The sequence below is a fragment of the Epinephelus fuscoguttatus genome, linkage group LG12 (genome assembly GCF_011397635.1).
Source record: "Epinephelus fuscoguttatus linkage group LG12, E.fuscoguttatus.final_Chr_v1".
Taxonomy (NCBI): domain Eukaryota; kingdom Metazoa; phylum Chordata; class Actinopteri; order Perciformes; family Serranidae; genus Epinephelus; species Epinephelus fuscoguttatus.
The window spans coordinates 21,988,281-22,007,358 of NC_064763.1; the positions used below are offsets into that span (position 1 = coordinate 21,988,281).

General features: G+C 41.9%; 1 protein-coding gene across 2 annotated transcripts in view; it reads left to right on the forward strand.

The window, feature by feature from the left end:
• Positions 1-19,078, forward strand: part of abr (ABR activator of RhoGEF and GTPase) — a 211,318-nt gene that overhangs the window by 25,553 nt on the left and 166,687 nt on the right. The window contains exon 1 of one of the 2 annotated variants that reach the window (XM_049592031.1): positions 6,550-6,938. The exons of the other annotated variant lie outside the window; for it this stretch is intronic. Within the exon in view, the coding sequence (XP_049447988.1) occupies positions 6,878-6,938 (61 nt within the window). The 5' untranslated portion in view covers positions 6,550-6,877. Of the gene's footprint in view, positions 1-6,549; positions 6,939-19,078 lie in introns of those variants that run through there. 2 annotated transcript variants of the gene reach the window in all.

Sequence of the window (19,078 nt, forward strand, 5' to 3'; positions counted from 1 at the left end):
AGTGGAAGCATATCTTGCAAGGTCATTGTCGTGATGAGCTGCGTTATCTTCTCAGAGCAGGCGGGATCACAGCGTCTCCATGTGAACGATGCCAAATTGGTCCGAGTGTGGCTAGCACTGCTAGCAGCAGCAGCCGTTGTTCCTCGCAGGTTAACATCCAAATGCTTCACTCCATTTTATTTGAGCATTACAGCTGGGAGTGGGACTGCTGTCTGACGGCTCTGTAGCCCCCACTAGTGGTGGGCGGCTGCATGACAGTTAAGAGGCCTTGTACATGAATAAAACACTAATTGGTGTAACCGATTAATATTTCTAGTGCCAACTAGCGAGGGGGTGGGTGTTTAATCGTTTAGACGACTAATAGTGCACATCCCTAGCAAAGAGTTCGGTGGACGACACACTGTGATTCAAGGCTCTAGCTAATGTTAGCTACATAAACAAGCAACATTTTCTCTCCAGAAAGTCGCCAGTACTGACTTTTTAAAATTTTTTATTTGTATATATGATGTATATATGTGTTTGTATATATGTCAGACTCTCATTTAGACTCTCTTACACACTGTCTTTTTGATTAGTCTGTCTTCCTTTTTTGGGATGCTCTGCAGTGTAGGCAGTTGTTGCCAATGCTGGAATAGCAACTTTCTCTGCAGGATTTTCTGCCATCTGAAGGACAGTGTGATTGGCTTAAGTCTCACGTCATGAGCTAGATTTTCCAAAGCTTAAAAACAGAGCTGAGAGGAGTTGCAGTGTCTAGTTTTCTCTCAGTCCATACAATATGCTCGAAGTTTATTATAGGATTGTTTCCCAGAGATGCCAAAATAAAACTGCCTACCCCAGCTTTAAATAACAGTCTATTTTTGTCTCTTATTGATTGATATAACACAGTATTTGGATCAGCCTACAGTCTGTTCAGCATATTGAAACAACATAAGTGATAAGTGATAGCCATTATGGTTATAATGGTGCTGTTGGTGGTCTGTTAGGATTAACCAAGAGCTGTAATTCCCCAAATCAGGCTTTGTTTTATTAGCAATGTGAAATCAGTGTGGGTGTCAGATGATGAAAAACACAGATAAAAAAATCAGATTGGGCTTCATTATGAATATAATTGTGTTTATTTTAACCATTTCATCCATATCTGATTAATATTCTGTTGCTTATTCAGCCCCTCCATGATGTTGCAGTGTTGGGATCCCAACTACTAATGCAAATCCAACTATCCCCTGTGAATTCTGTGCGACCTTGCTGTTTTTTTCCTCAGTCACCACAACTTTTCTTTATATTTGTCCAACCATGAACTCACTTCCTTTTGTCTGGTTATGAAGATGCAGTCCTGCATTAGTTTCACTTCCTCAAGTAGAAGCTCTTCTTTAAATGCATGGAGTAAGGCTGATTAAGGTGGCTCATTAAACAGTTTTTCAGCAGAAACATTGGTGTTAATATTCAGATTTCCTGCGGGAGTAGTTTCTACAGAAGACCTCTAACTCACATTTGACTTTGGTAAGCCTAAATATGCCTTTGAGCATCATGCAGTACAGTTGCTCACAGTGGGATTACACGCATGATCAAAGGGAAGTATGGATTTTAGTGTTTTGTGTGTGTGTTGTACTCTATGTTTGTGACATGATGTATTGTCTTTTGGATTTCTGTTTGCGTTACACCCTCAGTAGTTAAACACACCTGCGCGATTCTTTGCAAACGTCCACAAACGGAGATTGTGCGAACTGATTTTAGACTCCACCTGACCTGGTGTGATCCGACACAAAGCACCCCCTTTCCTGGGGAAAAACCAATTTCGAAATGGAGACATTTACAATTATGATAGCCTGAAGTCTCGATCTTATCCGCCCATTCAATCCACCTGCTCGGCCTTTCTGCCAACACACACACACACACACACGGAGTGGGGGACTGTTGCTGAATGTTGACCTTTATGGAGAATGAACCATTGCTGATGTGTTAAGCTTTGTTGTTGTGCTACAAAGAGCCAGACCGTGCCTCTCCCCCGCCCCCTAACATCTGCAACTCGACAGATACTTCAGCTGCTCTCACCTGAACCAACTGTGCAAGCTGGTTGGCTGTGCATGTTGTTTTCCTCTGTGTGTCAATGGGATGTAGAGACAGTAAGTAATGGCCCTTTTTACTACACAGCTTGACTGCCTATTAATATTTGATAAATGTACGTTCGTGACGCTCCAGGAAAACTAACATGCAGCGTGGTGTGTTTGCATATATGGTGTGTGTGTGCGTGTTTCGGCATGGCACGTGTGTGTGTGTGTGTTTTCTTTGTTTGGCTCTGCCCCCTTGAATGATGAGACATTTTGGAGGGGGGGGGGCAGCCCAAAACCCTTGAAGACAGGTACATGCACACATTAGTAGAGCACTAGCTGTGTGTGTGTTTGTGTGGGAGATTGAGAGGCCCTATTGTCCCAGATTTAAGACAAAGGATGTGTAAGGCTGTACAGTAGATGAATCTATTTTTGATGATGTGCCACTCACAGACCATGTGTTCTTCTCCGCACTGCGTGGCTTTCTCTTTGAATGAACTACTACGTGTGCGCGCACAGACTCAAACTATGAGTTTGTGCATGCTTTTGTAACACCAGTGTGATTTTCCTCCTTCATAATGCCACATTTATATTCATTAATAACCCTGACACATGCAGGCTTACACTAAATGCCTTGACACACAAACACATATATGACCTCTGGCTAGACGAGCTCTGGGGGTACCCTGTCGTTGAATGTATGTGTGCGTGTTTTCTCCAGCTGGCACATGAGAGCTGTGGAGCCAGACAAAGAGCGGTGCTCGGGGCCCGGTGCTCTGCCTGCTGAGGATGGATGGGGAGGGGGGGTACCTCCTGTCAGCCTTTGTGTCCTAATTGAAGTTTTTCTGCCTCTCAACCCTCCTCGTCTTTCCTCCCCCATGCTGCTTAGAGGAGGATGAAGGGGGGGAGGAGTGGACCTGACAGGGTTTTGAGGGGAGGGTTTCATATCAGGCTTTGTTGCCGCTGGCACGATGGTGCTTGTCTCTAATTTCTTTCTGTAGCACATGCGTTCATAAACGTAGAGTTAGCTGGGTTGAAAAGGAAGGGTGCTGTGTGGTGGTGCTGTCAGCTCTGTCTGTGGGAACAGAACGCAACAGGAGTGCTAATGTGCCCATTAAAACCTGACAGAAAGATCATTTAAAAATCAATAAAGAAGACTATAAAATTCTTAATTGTGTAATGACAAAATGATATGTTTGCTTTCCTAGTTTGTTGGAGGTTGTACTGTAACCTTAATTCTTTGTATGCTCATGTCGTCGTTTGTACCAAGCGGTACTGATTACACTTGGTTTTAAAATGGGTCTTGGGTGACTGGATCACAAGTGGACAGCACTATTACAAGTATAAATGACCTCCAAAAGGTATCCTGAACCAATCATTGAAACCACTTGCTGAGGTGGTCTGTGGCACGTTTGACCACACGTTTGTTCTAGTGTAAATGCTAATGTGTCCTCAAGCATTCCTGACAAGAATGGAACAGGAGAATACGTCATTTGTGGAGGACGTGGTGGTCGTTTTGGTGACAGTGGGCCAGTTCTCCATAGAGTGTTGTGTGACCATTCATCGTTTTACCCTATGGAAGGAGACATGCTGGATTCTATCTATATCATCATTTGTGACCACCAGGGATGTCACAAGAACCAATTCTTCAGCACCAAGTCGGTGCCAAAATTCTGAAACCATGACCTTTCTCCAGTACCATAGTTACTGGGGATGCAGTTCTTCCAGATCTGATGTGGCAGCCGTCACTGTCACCCAGCTGTCCAATCACAGTGGAGGAGGGGCGAGACAAATAGCCTACCACAAAGACCAACTGTCTGAACAGCAACGGTGGAGAATTTTGTTCATTTTACTCCATTATTGGTATCGACTACTATATTTCTAGTATCGTGACAGACCTAGTACCTTTAACATGACAGACAAGAGTGTGGACGTAATGACTGTAGGTGGAGCCCTTTGACTTTCTACCACTTGTGTTTTACCAAACCTGTACAAGTGGTCAGCTAGAGTAGCATGATAGACACAGCCATGTGTCTTGGCTCTACACTTGTGTTCGGATCACCGAAATGCACTTTAAAACAAAGTGTAAACGGGTCGCCATTGTCTTTCCCATTTTACCTGTACATTTGTTACTGTGCCAGCTGAAACATCAGTATTCATCTCTGTCCAACCACCTTTCCACAGGTGCTACACACACAAGCTCATGTTTGTGCATCTCTTTCATGTTCTTCCAACATGTGTGTAAATGAGGGGGGGCTACACAAGTGGCCACAGGAACAGAGGAAGACAGGAGTATCTTAAAACACGACATCTGAACCAGTCACTTTGTAACTGACTGACTTTCACACACGGCAGCTCATTGTTGTGTGTGGTAATCCAGCTCAGTGAAGATGTTGTGTGTTACCCTCCGTCATGCATCAGAAGCCCTCAAAAAAAGCACGCAAACACATAAAACCATCCTCAGGAGAACGTAATCACATCTCACTGTGGACTAGTTACTCCTTACCTGTGTACATATAGAAAATGTTACAGAAATCTTATTAAATATGGCCTGCAGTTTCCCTTTCATGATGCTTTACAGATGTTGAGTTTCTGTGTTAGGACAGAACTAGACCAAAAAAGTATGCTGCCCTGTCCACCTGGAACAATGCACAAAAGGATTAGAATATAAAACAATCACTGTCTTTACTTAATATCCATGGTATAGGTTGGCAGTCTGAAAAGCATCCAAGGCACTCTCATTGTAAATAAAAATATTTTATTGATGCATGGATTAATAAAGGATTTTTATTTACAGTCAGAGTGCCTCAGATGCTTTTCAGACTGCCAACCTATACCATGGACGTCTACATTAAGTAAGGTGAACAGTCTGTTTTTCTATTTGACTACTTGCCCTTTCCTTGAAGTGCACCTGATTTTTTTTTTTAATATCACCAGCGCCTAGTTTTTTGACCCAGTGCAGCACTCCCTATTTTTCTACTAGTGCACAAAAGGATTAGAAATGAAAGAATCAGCGAAATGGTGCTTTAGGTGCAAGCTGTTCTCATGTACTGTTTATAATTATGAGCCAGTAATTTGTACTTAACCCAAGTAATGGGAAAGGCTGGGATCATGTCACCAATGTGCTGACAGCAGTAAAGAAGGAAGCAATATAAAGAGTGAAAGCATGCCTAAGGAGGTAGGCTAGAGTGGTAGACGGATCCAACAGACACAGGACTTTACCCCGTTGTTCGTGTCCCATGTGAAACCAAGTGTACTCTGAGTTATTTTGGGGTTCGTTATTAGCATGTTTCTTGTCCTAAACCTAACCTACATAACTTTACTTTAAGCATGTAACTTAACCTTAAGTACGCAAGTTAAGGTTAAGTACATAACATGACGACGCATAACTGTGTTTGTCTTCAAAACCTACATGTAATCTATGTAACTATATTTTTCTAAACCTAACCTATGTAACTTGCCACAAGAGTTTCACCAAACAGCGAAAAAGTATTAAATCAGAATCTGCAGAAGAGAATGACACATAGACTGACAGGTCCGTCACTCAGTGTCAGTACATGTTATCCCTGTCTTTACCTGTCTGACTTCATTCTCAACCTACAGTAGAAAATAAACTCAGCAACAAACCTTGAAATATGTATTTAATCATTAGGGCTGAGAATGTGTTACTGAAGTCTGCTGCTAAATTCAGCTTCATGTTTCAGTCAGAATAGTTTTTAATAGATCAGAAGCTAAAAAAACTTGTAAACTGTGTCGTTAACGCAGACGAGCGGAGGATTAGCTGGGAAACATCACATTGGAGCTACAGTTAATACTGAAATATGTTAAATGTTTGCTGAATGTGTTAGTATCTCTTAATGAGTCATCAGAAATCATAAACCATCTTTAGAAGGACCAGATGTTTACCTTAAGCTAGCTCGGGCCATGATAATGTTAACAATATTTTAATGGAGAAAGGCAAGCTAATTGCTAGCGTGCTCGGTTAAAAAATAAAAAAATAAAAAAAATATGTCGAGATGGCTGTCAGAGATGGCAGAGGTATGATCACATAATCCTGTTTGAGCTATAACAGGTGGTGTGTTCCAGGTTTTATTTCCCTATTGCTCTTGTAAAGAAGAACAGAGTACTATAAACAAACTGTTACCATTGGAAATTGCTGGTTTCGGTTCAACGCCGGAAGTTGCACCTGTGAGTCACGCAAGGTATCATGGGGGTTAGGAATAAGGTGGATACACAACTACACATATACGCATAGTTTGCGTGTATGTACATAGTTTGACAATAAAAGGACTATATGTGAAAACACCCTAAAAGACAGAAGAGCAGAGAGACGGTTATTTCACCTTTGACACAAGCCTCATTGATACAGTCATCATGCATCGCTCCTGAGTTCCTGCCTCTGCTCCAAGACACAGAGAGAGAAAAAGAGACTGATGAGCGATTCGCGCAGAATCAAGAGAGAGAGAGGAGGGGTGGATGGGAGTGAGCGAGCAAGCCAAAGAGGGAGAGGGAGTGCTTCTCCCTTCCCCTAGCAACGGTCCGCGGTGGTCGTCTCCAGCCTGTTGTTTTCCCTCTCTCTGTCACACACACACACACACACACACCACTCATCCATACACTCCTTCTTCGGCTCTCTCGCTCGTCTGCCTGTTGGACCCCGGGGTGTCTTTTGACATTTTTTCCAAATGATTCTTTTTGCTTCCTCCTGCGAGATGAAGGCTCAAGGATAAGGGAAAGAAAAGAGGCAACGCGAAAAGCAGCAACGTTAAAACGGACGGGAAGAAATAAGAAAGACAGCAGAGTGACTGAGACAGGGAGAGAAAAGCAGGATGGAGCCCCTCAGTGCTCGTGGCCTGCCCCGGCTCTCTTGGATCGACACCCTCTACAGCAGTATGTATCCCTCCATCTATCTATTTACTCCTTTCCACACATCGCTTCCCATTTGCGCTCGTCTTTACCTCTAGCCATTTTACCCAGCTCCCCCTCCTTCTCCATCTCATGGGCTGCCTGTTCGTGTTACATGCACACAGAGAACACTTTGCATTTTCTCCGGACTTCCAATTAGCGTGCATCACTGTGGCTGTCCATAACAACACGGTCATCTCCCCCCTCTGCTCCTTCTTTTGCCTCCGTTGCCCCGCAGTAGTAACAACTCTGCTGTTGTGGGGCTCTTTGCTGGCACTAGAAGCCGGGGAAAGCCTGAAGAAATCTAGTGTGGGAGAGTGTGAGTCATGCTTACAACCCGGAGGTAGAACTTTATGTTCCATCTTATTGAGGATGCGAGCTGTCTGATGCTGAATTTTTAATCCCCTCTTTATTGTGGTCCTCATACTGTGCTGTAGACACAGTCTGACATGTCATACTGTGTCTACAGCTGGGTCACTTTGTCGCTGTTTTCAAACCAGGTGTTGGCGCTTACAGGTTATGGATCGAGGCTGAGACACAACAAAACGATTCCCTCTGCTTTCCAAGATTTTTTTTACTGTGTATAAATACAACTTTGTTCTACAGAAGGAATATTTTAATGTGGGTGGTTTAGACCAGGGTATGAACAATAATTCATGCTTCGATTCAGAGTAGTGAGTGTACACCTTTGCAGCGATTACACACATCCCATCAGGCGCAGCTGTGATTCCCTGTTGGTGTGTGCTGTTGAGATACTGTTTGTGTGTGTTGGCAGTTTTGGGCACATGACACAGCCTTTTGGGATTTGCTCTGCTGTGTCACCATTGTTACCATGCCTTAATCTGCAGAGAGGGAGTGAATAGGAGAGGATGAGGGAGACGGGGTGGTGGTGGTGGTGGTGGTGGTGGTGGTGGTGTTTGGGGTTTAAGTGATACAGAAACAGAAAGAAAGAAATCCAAAATACAAGCGTGTTGTCCGAAGTGTATGTGGTGGGCAGCTGCTACTCTTGTTCTTCAGAGTGGTCTAGAATCTGTCACAAATACACTGAAGCAGCTACACGGGAGTGATAATGCTATTATCACACTGTACAGTTAATTTACAACAAAAGTGTGTGATTCTGTACATTACTGTATCTGTAACATTGCATCTTTTTCCTGAATGAGGTGTGAAAATGAATAAATGCAAGATAAACATCTGTGTCATTGAAGTGTGATAACTGAGCCACACATATATTGTATAGTTGCAATTAGCTGTTTCAGTTTTAGACGGAGTAAAAAACAGAATATCAGTTGGGGAAATGTGTATTTGTTTTCTTGCTGAGAGTTGGATGAGGAGATTGATACCGCTCTCATGTCTGTCTCAAGTATGCGTAGCTCACCTTAGCTTAGCATAAAGATGGAAAATAGAAAAAACAGCTTGCCTGGCTTTATCTTTAAGGTTAAAAAAGTCATCTGCCTGCCAGCACATTTTTAAAGTTTAGGTAGGTAACCCAGTGGCCCAAATAAATGTTGGTATGTTTCTGCAAACCAGGGTTACGTTACATTTGTATGTTATTATGTCACGAATACCCCTACCACCAGCACTATATCCCTGTCGACTAAACGAAAATTTTAATTAAGACTAGTCGACTAGTCTAAAAAAGTAAAACACTCATTTTATGGTGAATGTGCTCCAGCTTGGAGGTTATCATTTTGCGTCCCGGCACAGTGTATTCAGGCTCAACGTATTCCATTAACTTCCTGAAGCCTTTACCTTCAACAAAGTTAAGTGGAAGAGTAACTTATGAGGTCATTGTCGTGATGAGCTGCGTTATCTTCTCAGACCGGGAGGGATCACAGCGTCTCTGGATGAACAATGTCACATTGGTCTGAGTGTGGCTAGCGGTTCCGTTCAGGTTAACATTCAAATGCTTGAGTTGAATGTGGTTGAGCATTGCTCCAGTCAAATGATTATACGCCAGTTTTTTCTGACACAGCCTACATGCTAGCTTGTTTTCATTTTCTAGAACAAAGTACTGCCAAACCGTGCTGGTTTTGTGAGAGGACATCTCTCCAATTGCCCACCGTGCTGTTTTAAAACTCCATTTTACTCAAGCATTTCTGCGGAGAGGGGGAGTGCTGTCTGACGGCTCTGTAGCCCCCACTAGTGGCAGGTGACTGCATGACAGTTAAGCAGCCTTGTACAGGACACTAACTGGTTTAACCCACTAATATTTCTGGTGCTGACTAGCAAAGGGGAGCACATTTAATCATTTAGACGACTAATTGCGTGCATGAGGAGAAGATCATGTTTTGGCTTGAATACCTGTGTTTTGGGGCACGATCTTGGCTGCAAGAAAAGCGGTGTCTCGGTAAAAAAAACAACTGCTTTTCGCGGCACTATCCCCACTGGAAACTCAGTAAGAAACACCCATGTTTTGTGGATAAAAAGACGCTGGAAACACAGTGACAGGTCACGGTGGCTAAAAAGCTGTGGAAAATGAAACTGTGCTGCTGGCTCGACTTCCGTCATTGGTCGTGCGAATCAGCATACAATTTCCGAAGATGTTGAACTATTCCTTTAAAGTATCAAGGTCCATTTTCTTTGTTGGATGGTGTGGTGATGTTTTCTAATACTGTATTTCATCAAAGACTAAGGCTACAACTGATTATTTTCATCAGTGATTCATTTTCATTTCATTTATTTGACTCAAAACCTTATTGCATGAGATGAAGCATAAACATTACTTACGGTTATAACAGAATAATGACACACGGCGTGGCTACAGAACAACAAACATTACTTAAACAAAGGGAGGACATTCTTCAAAAAGGCACATGGTTTACAGATAACTTTTGGCTTATCTGATTGTAATAGCAAAATTAATTTAAATGTATAGATGGGCGATTTAAATAATACTTTGGCAAATACCTTTCTCTGTAAGTCATTAAGCTTACATTCTGACATTCAGACAAATTATGGTACTTATGATCTCCCACACGATTATCATCATAGAGGTTACGGATCCTTTGGTTTCCATCCAACCTTTCTTCTCCAGTTTAAGCTCTTGTTTAATTTCGACATTTATATCACATGATGTTGTATATGTCAAGTAGTTGTATATTATTCCACTGAGTTTCTTTACCTTCAATCAGCCTTAACCAGTAGTCAATATTTCTCTTTTTAACTGCAGCACAGAGTGGATTTCTTCCTAACTCATCTCCACATCGTTGTCTTGTTTTTGTCAATTAAAATGTCAGAAAACAGTGAAACATAACCTGTGTAATATTTTAGATTCCAAGGTGATGTCTTCAAATGATTTTATCCGACCAGCAGTCCAAAAATCCAGAAATACTTCGTTTATTATCATGTCAAGAAAATAATAACATTTATAGCCGCCTTTCAAAGCTCTCAAGGACACCTTACGAGACACAGTTTAAAAAAAAAAACAAGCAGTATCCATAGATTATAAAATCAAACAATTCCATAATATACAATAAAAGCTAATAAAATGATCAGACAAAAAAAAATCGTAATTATAAGTATTAGGTATAATTACATCATTATAAAATCAGCATCAGTGCAAATCTCAATATGTGTGTCACCATTAAGTCAGAACAAGTATGCCAGCATGAACAGGTGTGTTTTCAGACGGGATTTGAAAGTGCAAAGGGAGTCAATATTGCAGATGTCGTGGGGGAGAGAGTTCGAGACGTGGGGGGCAGAACGGCTGAAGGCTTAAGAAGCTCTAGTTGGACTGCAGAAGAGGATCTAAGAGTATGTGAAGGAGTGTAGATATGAAGGAGTTCAGACAGGTAGGAAGGGGTGTGTTTATGAAGGGCCTTAAAGGTGAAAAGTGTCAGATTCTCTCATTTAAGAAGCATGAAACCAGCAAACGTTTGGCTCTTTTGCTTTAAAATGATTATTCAGGTATGTTAATAGTTGCCAGTCAACCATTTGTCGATCAGCTTATTGATTAATTGACTAAACATTCAGTAAGACAGAAAATAAGACCATCATTTCCCAGTAACTGTGAATGCATCATAGCAGTGAATTATGTCAGCGCTGAATTCTCAGTGCATGCACTAGTCCACTTTCCAGAAATGGATCAGGTCAGTGTGACTGTATGGTAATGAATTCCTATCACCAGGGACTGTATACTTAGCCTGTGTACTATTTTAATATTGCTATTTTGGTTCCCGGCATTGCTGTGACCAGAAACAGAACACATCGCAACTTAACACTTAATGTGCTTCAACACATTTCAAATTCAGCGAGAGGCTGGATGTGTACAATAGGAGACAGACTATTAACATTACAACAGGCTTTATATGAGCTCTTCTGAGGGAAGGGGGCACAGTCCTTTCATGCACCTGTCATTTCATCATCCTTTCCCTTTCCCACCATCCGCTATCCTTTACTGTGTGTGTGTTGGGTAAGTAAATCGGTATGTAAAGGGCTGGCTCCACTTGGGAATAAAAACACACCACCACTTTTATGCGTTTTTTTGAGGACTACTTTTAACGGTAGCACACTCCCTCAGTACCACTACACTGACCCTGAAACAGCCCATTCACCAGATCACAGGCTGTAACCCATCCGCACACAACAGAGCCGGTCCCACCCCTCCCGTAGTGTAGTCGAGTAGTAGATTACTAAACATGAGGCTGTAATTGCATCCTTTCTCTTCAGCCACTGGAACTGTGTTAATGGCTCAGTTTTAAAGCGGTGACCACACATCCTCCACTCGCTGAGTAAAGTGGGAGTGGACCCTCGAAGCCACAGCTGTCTTGTTCCCCCCCCAAGACTGAAGTCTCTCTGTTCATCTTTACTGTTCAGGACTGCATTCCCTCTGTGTTTGTTACACAGATGCTAGTTTTGAAGGTAGGTGCATACAGAGTGCAGAAATAAAAAAGAGGAAGATGCACAAGCTTAAGTTAAGGTGCAGTGCTGCATGCACTCACATCAGTGTAAGTACACAAACACACTCCCAACCAAAATCACTGGCCCAGACCTCTCATCAGTCATCCTCTGCCCCATTTGTCCAGTCAGCAGCATAAGTGGTCGGCTCCCAGGCGGCTATTAGTGTTTTTGTGTGTCTATGTGTGTGTGTCAGTTCTTCAAAACCCTCTTGTTTTCCCTCTCATCCTCTGCTTCTCCACATTTTTTTGTCTTTTCCTGTCCTGATCTCATCGTTTTTTTGCGTGTTTCTCACACATACAAATACGGTTTATCAGCTTTATTATGTTCTGCAGCAGGCTAAAAGCTTTTTTTTTTTTACCCATGATCTGATTTTAGAAGCATTTTGATGGTGCCTTTGTCTCACTTTCAGTCTCTAACCAGTTCATTGGTTGGCCCTATTTTTTATTTTTTTTTGTTTGTTGCTGACTGGTTTGCGTGTACACTGGATATTGTCTCGAACAGCTGCTTTGTACATTTGTGTCTTCCACTGATGATAAACTGTTAATTTGTCTTGCATTATCGCATCAAATCTTGATATAATGTGTATAATGCGCTGGTCAAGTATTTTGGAATATCAGATCATGAAAAAGACTGTTATCAAGCTCCAGTGTATGATTAGGTGAGAAAATCTACCAGCCACTTGTGTATTTTACTAGCATTTGGCTAGTTTTATGGCCCCACAGTTTTGTCAAGCTGTACTCTGGTAACAACTGACCTGAGTTTGTTACACAACTTTTTCAGGGAAGTGGGCTGTCTTGATGGTTGTGGATAAAAGAGGAAAACACATCAGTGGCAGGAAGGAAGGAAGGAAGGAAGGAAGGAAGGAAGGAAGGCAGTAATAAATGGCACAGTGGTCAGTGTTCAACATGAGTTTCAAATATAACTACAAGCAGGAACCTAATGCTAGGCCAGATCACTTCACAAAGCGTTATTATTTACTAATATTTACATCAGATGGCTAAATTACAGTGTATTTGGGTTGCTGATGCTAACATAGGTGTAAGCAGCCTTAATTAGGGCTGCTTGACTGCGGCAGAAATTGTAATCCTGATTATTTTGGTCAATATGAGTGCTGAGTAACTGAGTAGCATGTGTGGGAATGAATTACAGTTAGGGATCAACCGGTATGTTTATGTCAGGGCTGATTACAATACCAATTATTTGTAATCAAGGAGACTGATAACTGATATTTGGAACCGATAAACATTTGCAGCAAAAATAGAAATCTCTGTGTCAAATTTAAATGCTTTCAAACATCCTATCTTAAATTAAATGACTCAAAAGAGATTACTTTAACATCTTTAAGTACCTGGTGGTCAGAACACTGGTTGGTGGTGGGTTTACTATGCCACTGTGTTAGGTTTCTGTGAAGTGCAGTTAAGTCTGATTTATTCAGCTAACTTACCTAAAATAGATAAATATATCTCGCTTTTTCCCTGAAGATCTGAATAAGTTGCAAAGTTTGTCACTGGTCACTTTTTTTTAGAAATAAAGTCAGTGAGAGGGTCTGAAAAGTTGCTCAATCTAGCGAGAAAGTTGCCACGTTGGAAACACTGAGTGCACTGCTGTAAAGGAAGGGGTTGCGCTGGATTTATGACACAAGACAAAATGAAAGCATCATTGAAAAATGGAATAGGGCACAATAATTGTTTTATTTTCATTATCTTGTTTTCATAATCGCTGGCAGCCAAAATCATAATTGAAATTAAACTCGATTAATTAATTTTAATTGTATCTCTCTCTTTTTTAGTGACACATTTGTTCCAGTAAAGCAAGGCAACACTTTCTTTTCTCATTTTGTTTATGCTGACAATTACATTGGATGGTGAATTATTTTGGTACTTCTTTAAAAAAATATATATGTATTTAAATATATATTTATTTAGGAATAATATAGTAATTTTCAAATTTAAAGATGTTGAATATGGGCGCAGCGTATTGGCAGCTTCAGTTGAAAACAAAAGTGTCTGTATTGCTTGTTAAAACCACATGAATTTAGCACATGTTACCCTTATCTGCACTCAGAGAAATCACTGAATCACCCACAGGAGCTTTTCAGTTCCCCATATTTTCAATGACTCATGCCATCCATGAACTTCCAAGGGCATGTTTGCCTCCAAGCCCATATTCTCTGTGCCTAAACTGCACTGTGTTGCCATCTCCACGCGACCAGAATGGCAGACTGACTCTGACTTCTGACTCTGCCAGTCTGCGCTATAACCTTCAGAGAATTAGCCAGACTCCTCTCCAGCTTGCTTCAGTGCCACGTGACGCTAAAGCAACATCAAAGGAGAGCTAGATTATGTAAGAGCCAGAATATGGGCATTTTTGGCATGGCAGAGCTGCGGTGGCACGCGCACATGCAGAGACACACGCATGCATGTATGTCAAAACGATTTTCCCTAATCCGAGTCACAGTGAGACAGGCTTGAATATATGTGCAGCTCTGAGGGAGGGTTTCTGTACATCCTGTCAGTGTGTTGAGCTGTATTGGAGTTCAGCCCAGCAAGCCATGCTAAAATCCCACTGTGTGAGTCAGGGCGGGCCTTTTACCAGTTTGTAAAGGGTTAAAGGCTGAATAATCCCTTCTTGCTTCTGCCAGGACTGCAGATAATAATATGGAATAACATGTTTCCGGTGAGAAGTAATCTGCTGTCTGTTCTGATGCCATACAACTACGCTTTAATCATAAACTGTAGAGAATTATGGATGTAGTGGTGACTCATAGGTCTCAGTAAATCCAAATTTCGGGCAACAGATTAGATCCTGTTTGGAGATATTGTGGGGCAAACAAGCCCTAACCACCAAGACTCAATGCTGAGGTGTAAGGTAGTTCAAGGCAAGTGTGCTTCTTAATAAATCACCATCAAGATACAGAAGAAAATTTTAGAGTCAATTTGATCACTTAGTGATGAGCAACCCAGTCACCAGAAAAAAATGTTGGCGGCTGAGGGTTTTGGCATACTATGGATATGTTACATTTGTACATCACTTTAAAGCAGATATGTTGAAACTTTGTTCCTCAGCAATGATGGGTGATGGCGTGGTCAGGTTTAGGCACAAAAAATACCACTTGGTTATGGTTAAGAAAAGATCATGGCTTAAAACACGGGACGGGTCTATAAAAAAATGCCTAGGTTCAGTGACTCAAAGGCAGCTGGGAACGGCGCAATGTGCAAGTTTGATTGCTCAAAACTCTGCTGCGATATGCTGTGATGTATTGGTAAAAAAACACCCAAGTTCGGAGGCTCAAATGCTGTTAGGAAATGCCACCATGTATTGTTAAAAAACACCTAAGTTTGGTGGCGTAAAAGACATGACGTGTCGGGGAACAACAGCCAGGTGTGCTGTGTCAAACACTGCTGGAAAAGGCTGCAATATGTTGGTGAAAAAACATTCAGTTTTGGTGGCCTAATTGCTTCTGGGAAATGCTGCAGTGTACTGATTAAAAAAAACACCCAGGTTTGGTACCACAGCAAGCAAAGGGTTGCCAAAATCAGCTGTCAGTTCTGTTGTTCGTTGGTCTCATACAGTCGTCTGCAACTTGGCAGCTGTCTCGCCCAGTTGTCCCGCCGTCCACTATCCCCTTCGTCTACTACATCACTTTAGAAATATTGATATAATATGAATGAAACTTACAAATGTATCCATGGTTTGCAGAAACATGCAATTTAAACAGTACAGGAGTAACAGGAGTTTTTGCTATGTTAGAAGTTGTTTTAATGTGACAGGTAGGACTTAGACTCTTGATAAAAAGATTACGTGGCACTTGTATTCAGAGCAAATTGCATCAATGGAAATGAACCAGATGCTAACTGTTTTTTCCGGGTTACGCCTCCACATTTCACCACACAGTGGTGGATTTCCCTGGCTGTCAGCTGCTCTGGCTTCCCTCTGCAGCTGTGATGGATGGAGCCAACTTCACTGCTGGCTGGCTGCTCTCAGCTGAATCCAGTCCAGTCCCAGTTCTGTCTTTAAGTGTTTAATGTTAGTTATTTGGCTGTCACATGGCCTGCTTCAGCAAACAAGGGCACAGCAGAGTGATTCTGGATGGCCTCCCAGCAGACTGGCGTAGGGGAGTTTAATACAACAAGGGCTGGGTCTCATTTATCTCGCCCCACAAAATCTGTTTTGACCAAACCACCTACCTCTCTCTCTCCCAGTCTCTCTCTGTTTGACCAGCCGGTGGCTCCATCCTGAGCTCCAGCAGAAACAAGTCCAGATCAATGGGGTCTAAAAGTGTTTCCAAACATGTCATTTGTGGCTTAACAACAGAGACGAACACAACACAGGCCAAAAGGTCCACCTGAACCTCTGGTTCACTGTGAAGATGCCATATTTTAATTGTTGGTACCAGGTTAGAATGTTAGTCAGTTTATTTTACTGAAGGAGATTAGGAAAAATAGCTGAAATATAAGGATGAGGGAGTCATCGTGCAGCAACTCTTGCTTGCCTTTTTGTGTTTGATGGGAAACGTGACAAAACTAGCTGTTACCTGGAGTCAGACCCTGGTTGTCTTCAGTTGGGAGATTGTAAATGCTTCATCACAGCATTATTAATCAGTCAATTGCTGTCTCCAGCAAATGGAGCAACAGCAAAGCCCAGGCTTAATTGAGCATATATGTGCTGGGGGAAATGCAGTGTGATTTTGATTCCTCAAAGCTGGCTTATGTCAATTCGGCGTACCTATTGGCAGGGCGGATGCAAACCGAAAAAACCTTGACCTTATGTAGCTCTTGAATCATTGTCTTCCCGCTGTAAAAGCTCCTCCATTATGCTGATCAATAGATGAAGCTGTTCCTTTCGTTCTCTGTACTGTAGCTATAGAAACAGACATTTAAATCTGTTCTCACACACACATACACACTGAGCGGGAGAAAGAATCTGAGTCAGCCCAAAGCAGTTTTGTTATGCAATACCGTCATCTCTCCTGCCTCTTCCATGCCATGCTTCTCTGCTTTGTTTTCAAGCATCTTTCTCCCATTGGGCCCGGTAAGGGGTTCGTGCTTATGTAATCGGCTTCATGTTCACTTCTCCAAAACAGCCAGGAAACAGTTGTGTGATGCTGCTGAGGGAGAACCAAATGCTCAGTGCTTTGAGCTTCTAACACACAGTGAGAGAGAAACAGAGAGTGGAGGTACTGATGGCAAAGTAAACAAGTCAACTGTTACTCCTATCCAGCAATAAAACAGATACTGCTGTATTAAAGACAATATTTACTGCTGTGGCGTATTAAGGAGCATGTCAGGATTCAGCGGATAGTACACTTAATGAAAAACACACCTGTTACATATTGTGGCTCCAACAGAGCAGAGCATCCCATTATCACTAGGGCTGGGCATTATATCGACAATATATCGACACGTGATTTGAGACCAGATCGTCTTAGATTTTGGGTATTGCAATACTGTCAGTGTTGTCTTCTTCTGGCTTTAAAGGCTGCATTACAGTAAAGTGTTATACGTTTTTATGATTTGATGATTAGTTCTAAAAATCTCATTCTATAAATATTGTGTGAAAGCACCAATTGCCAGCCCAGCAGTATGGTTGCAATATTGCAGCTGTTGCACATTATTTGCCTGGGTAAAATTCTGGTGTATGGTCCAAAAGGAAGTGATGAACCGCCAAAAAGTGCCAAGTAAGCTAATACTGTATACACTACTCAAATCATTTGACAGAAGAGAAGTCTGTATATTGTGTAGTGCAGCCAATAGTGCAGTATATGGAGCTTTCCATTTACCATACGGCAGTCATACATAATTTCTTGACCATGCATACATAACTACAGATGGCTTCTGCCTGAAATGAAATATTTAAATTCTTCCAATATATGATTGGTCTACAGGTCTGAAAACAAAGACCCTGTTTCCTCCTGGTATTACCATGCGTCTTAGGTCATCCAAACACAGATGGACAGCTCTAAGTCTGTCTGTTCACACCTGGTATTAAAATGTGTCTCCACATGCGTCTCTGGTGACCTCCTATGACCAGATCTCACTTCACAGCTCTGTACGCATATAAAAACTTTAAACATTATTTCTGTTTGCAAAGACCAAATACTAGCGAAGAAGGAGAAGAAGAAGAGGAGGTAAACTTCCTGTGAAAAGAAATAGGAGTTTCGAAAGACGATGGCAGGCTTGGTGTGTTCCAGGTACACCCAACCACCCAAGATGTTTGACACACTTGTAATACATCTCTATGGGCTTTTCACTGTTGGTGCACATATGAGTATGGCCTGCACAGAAGAGGTCAGTTAAGTAGGTGGTCCTTCAATGTGGCCCAGTACACATTAGCATACACACTGCTGAAAGAATGTGGCCATATGTGGTCCAGACCACCACTGAATGTGATCTGAGTGATCAGATCCCAAGACACATCTAGGAAGCATTGGGTGCACTCACCTGTACTTAGCTGTCTGTTTGTGCTTGGATCATCCGAGACGCATGTCAATACCAGGTGTAAACATATACACAATTATAGTACCTGTGCAGTTGTATTTAATCGTGGATATGGTTAACTTCTCATCATTCCAAGTGAGTGATTCCAGCAGAGAGAAGTGAAGGCGAGATTTGGCACCAAGTAATAACATCAGCTTAGCTTCCTCGCCCACACCCCTGCTGGGCTTGTGCTTCTCTGCGCCACGGCTGCCTGGGTTCATTCAATGACAACCTTGTGAATAATAGATGAAGCTTTTGGCTCAGTTGAGTATGTTGTTGTGGCTCTTTCACACACCGCAGAGAAGTTAGAGCAAAGACCTCATCATGTATCACGGGGGCTGAAGGATTAGGGGAGAATATCCAAATGATACCGGACCAGTATTACTCTTCTGTTTTGATCTGAAAGGAAGCAATTTTCTATGAAGCATATTCCAGGCTACCTGACTGATGTCTGTGTTACTGACAGTCTGTAAATGATAACACTGACAGTTTTGTACTTAAGCTTCTCGGGCTAATGTTAGCCTCTAACTCTCGCTTAAAGGAATTTTTTGCCTCGTCATGATGAAGAAAATATTGACAGCACAATGTAATTGCTATAAAATAATAACACCATCACCATTAGATTGGTTACCTTGAAGTGTCGCTTCCACTATGTAGTTCTGTCTGCCAAATTATTATCATTATATTGGCCTTTAAAAATCTAATATTGGTCGACCTCCAAGTGGAAATGTGGAACCATTCATGTTA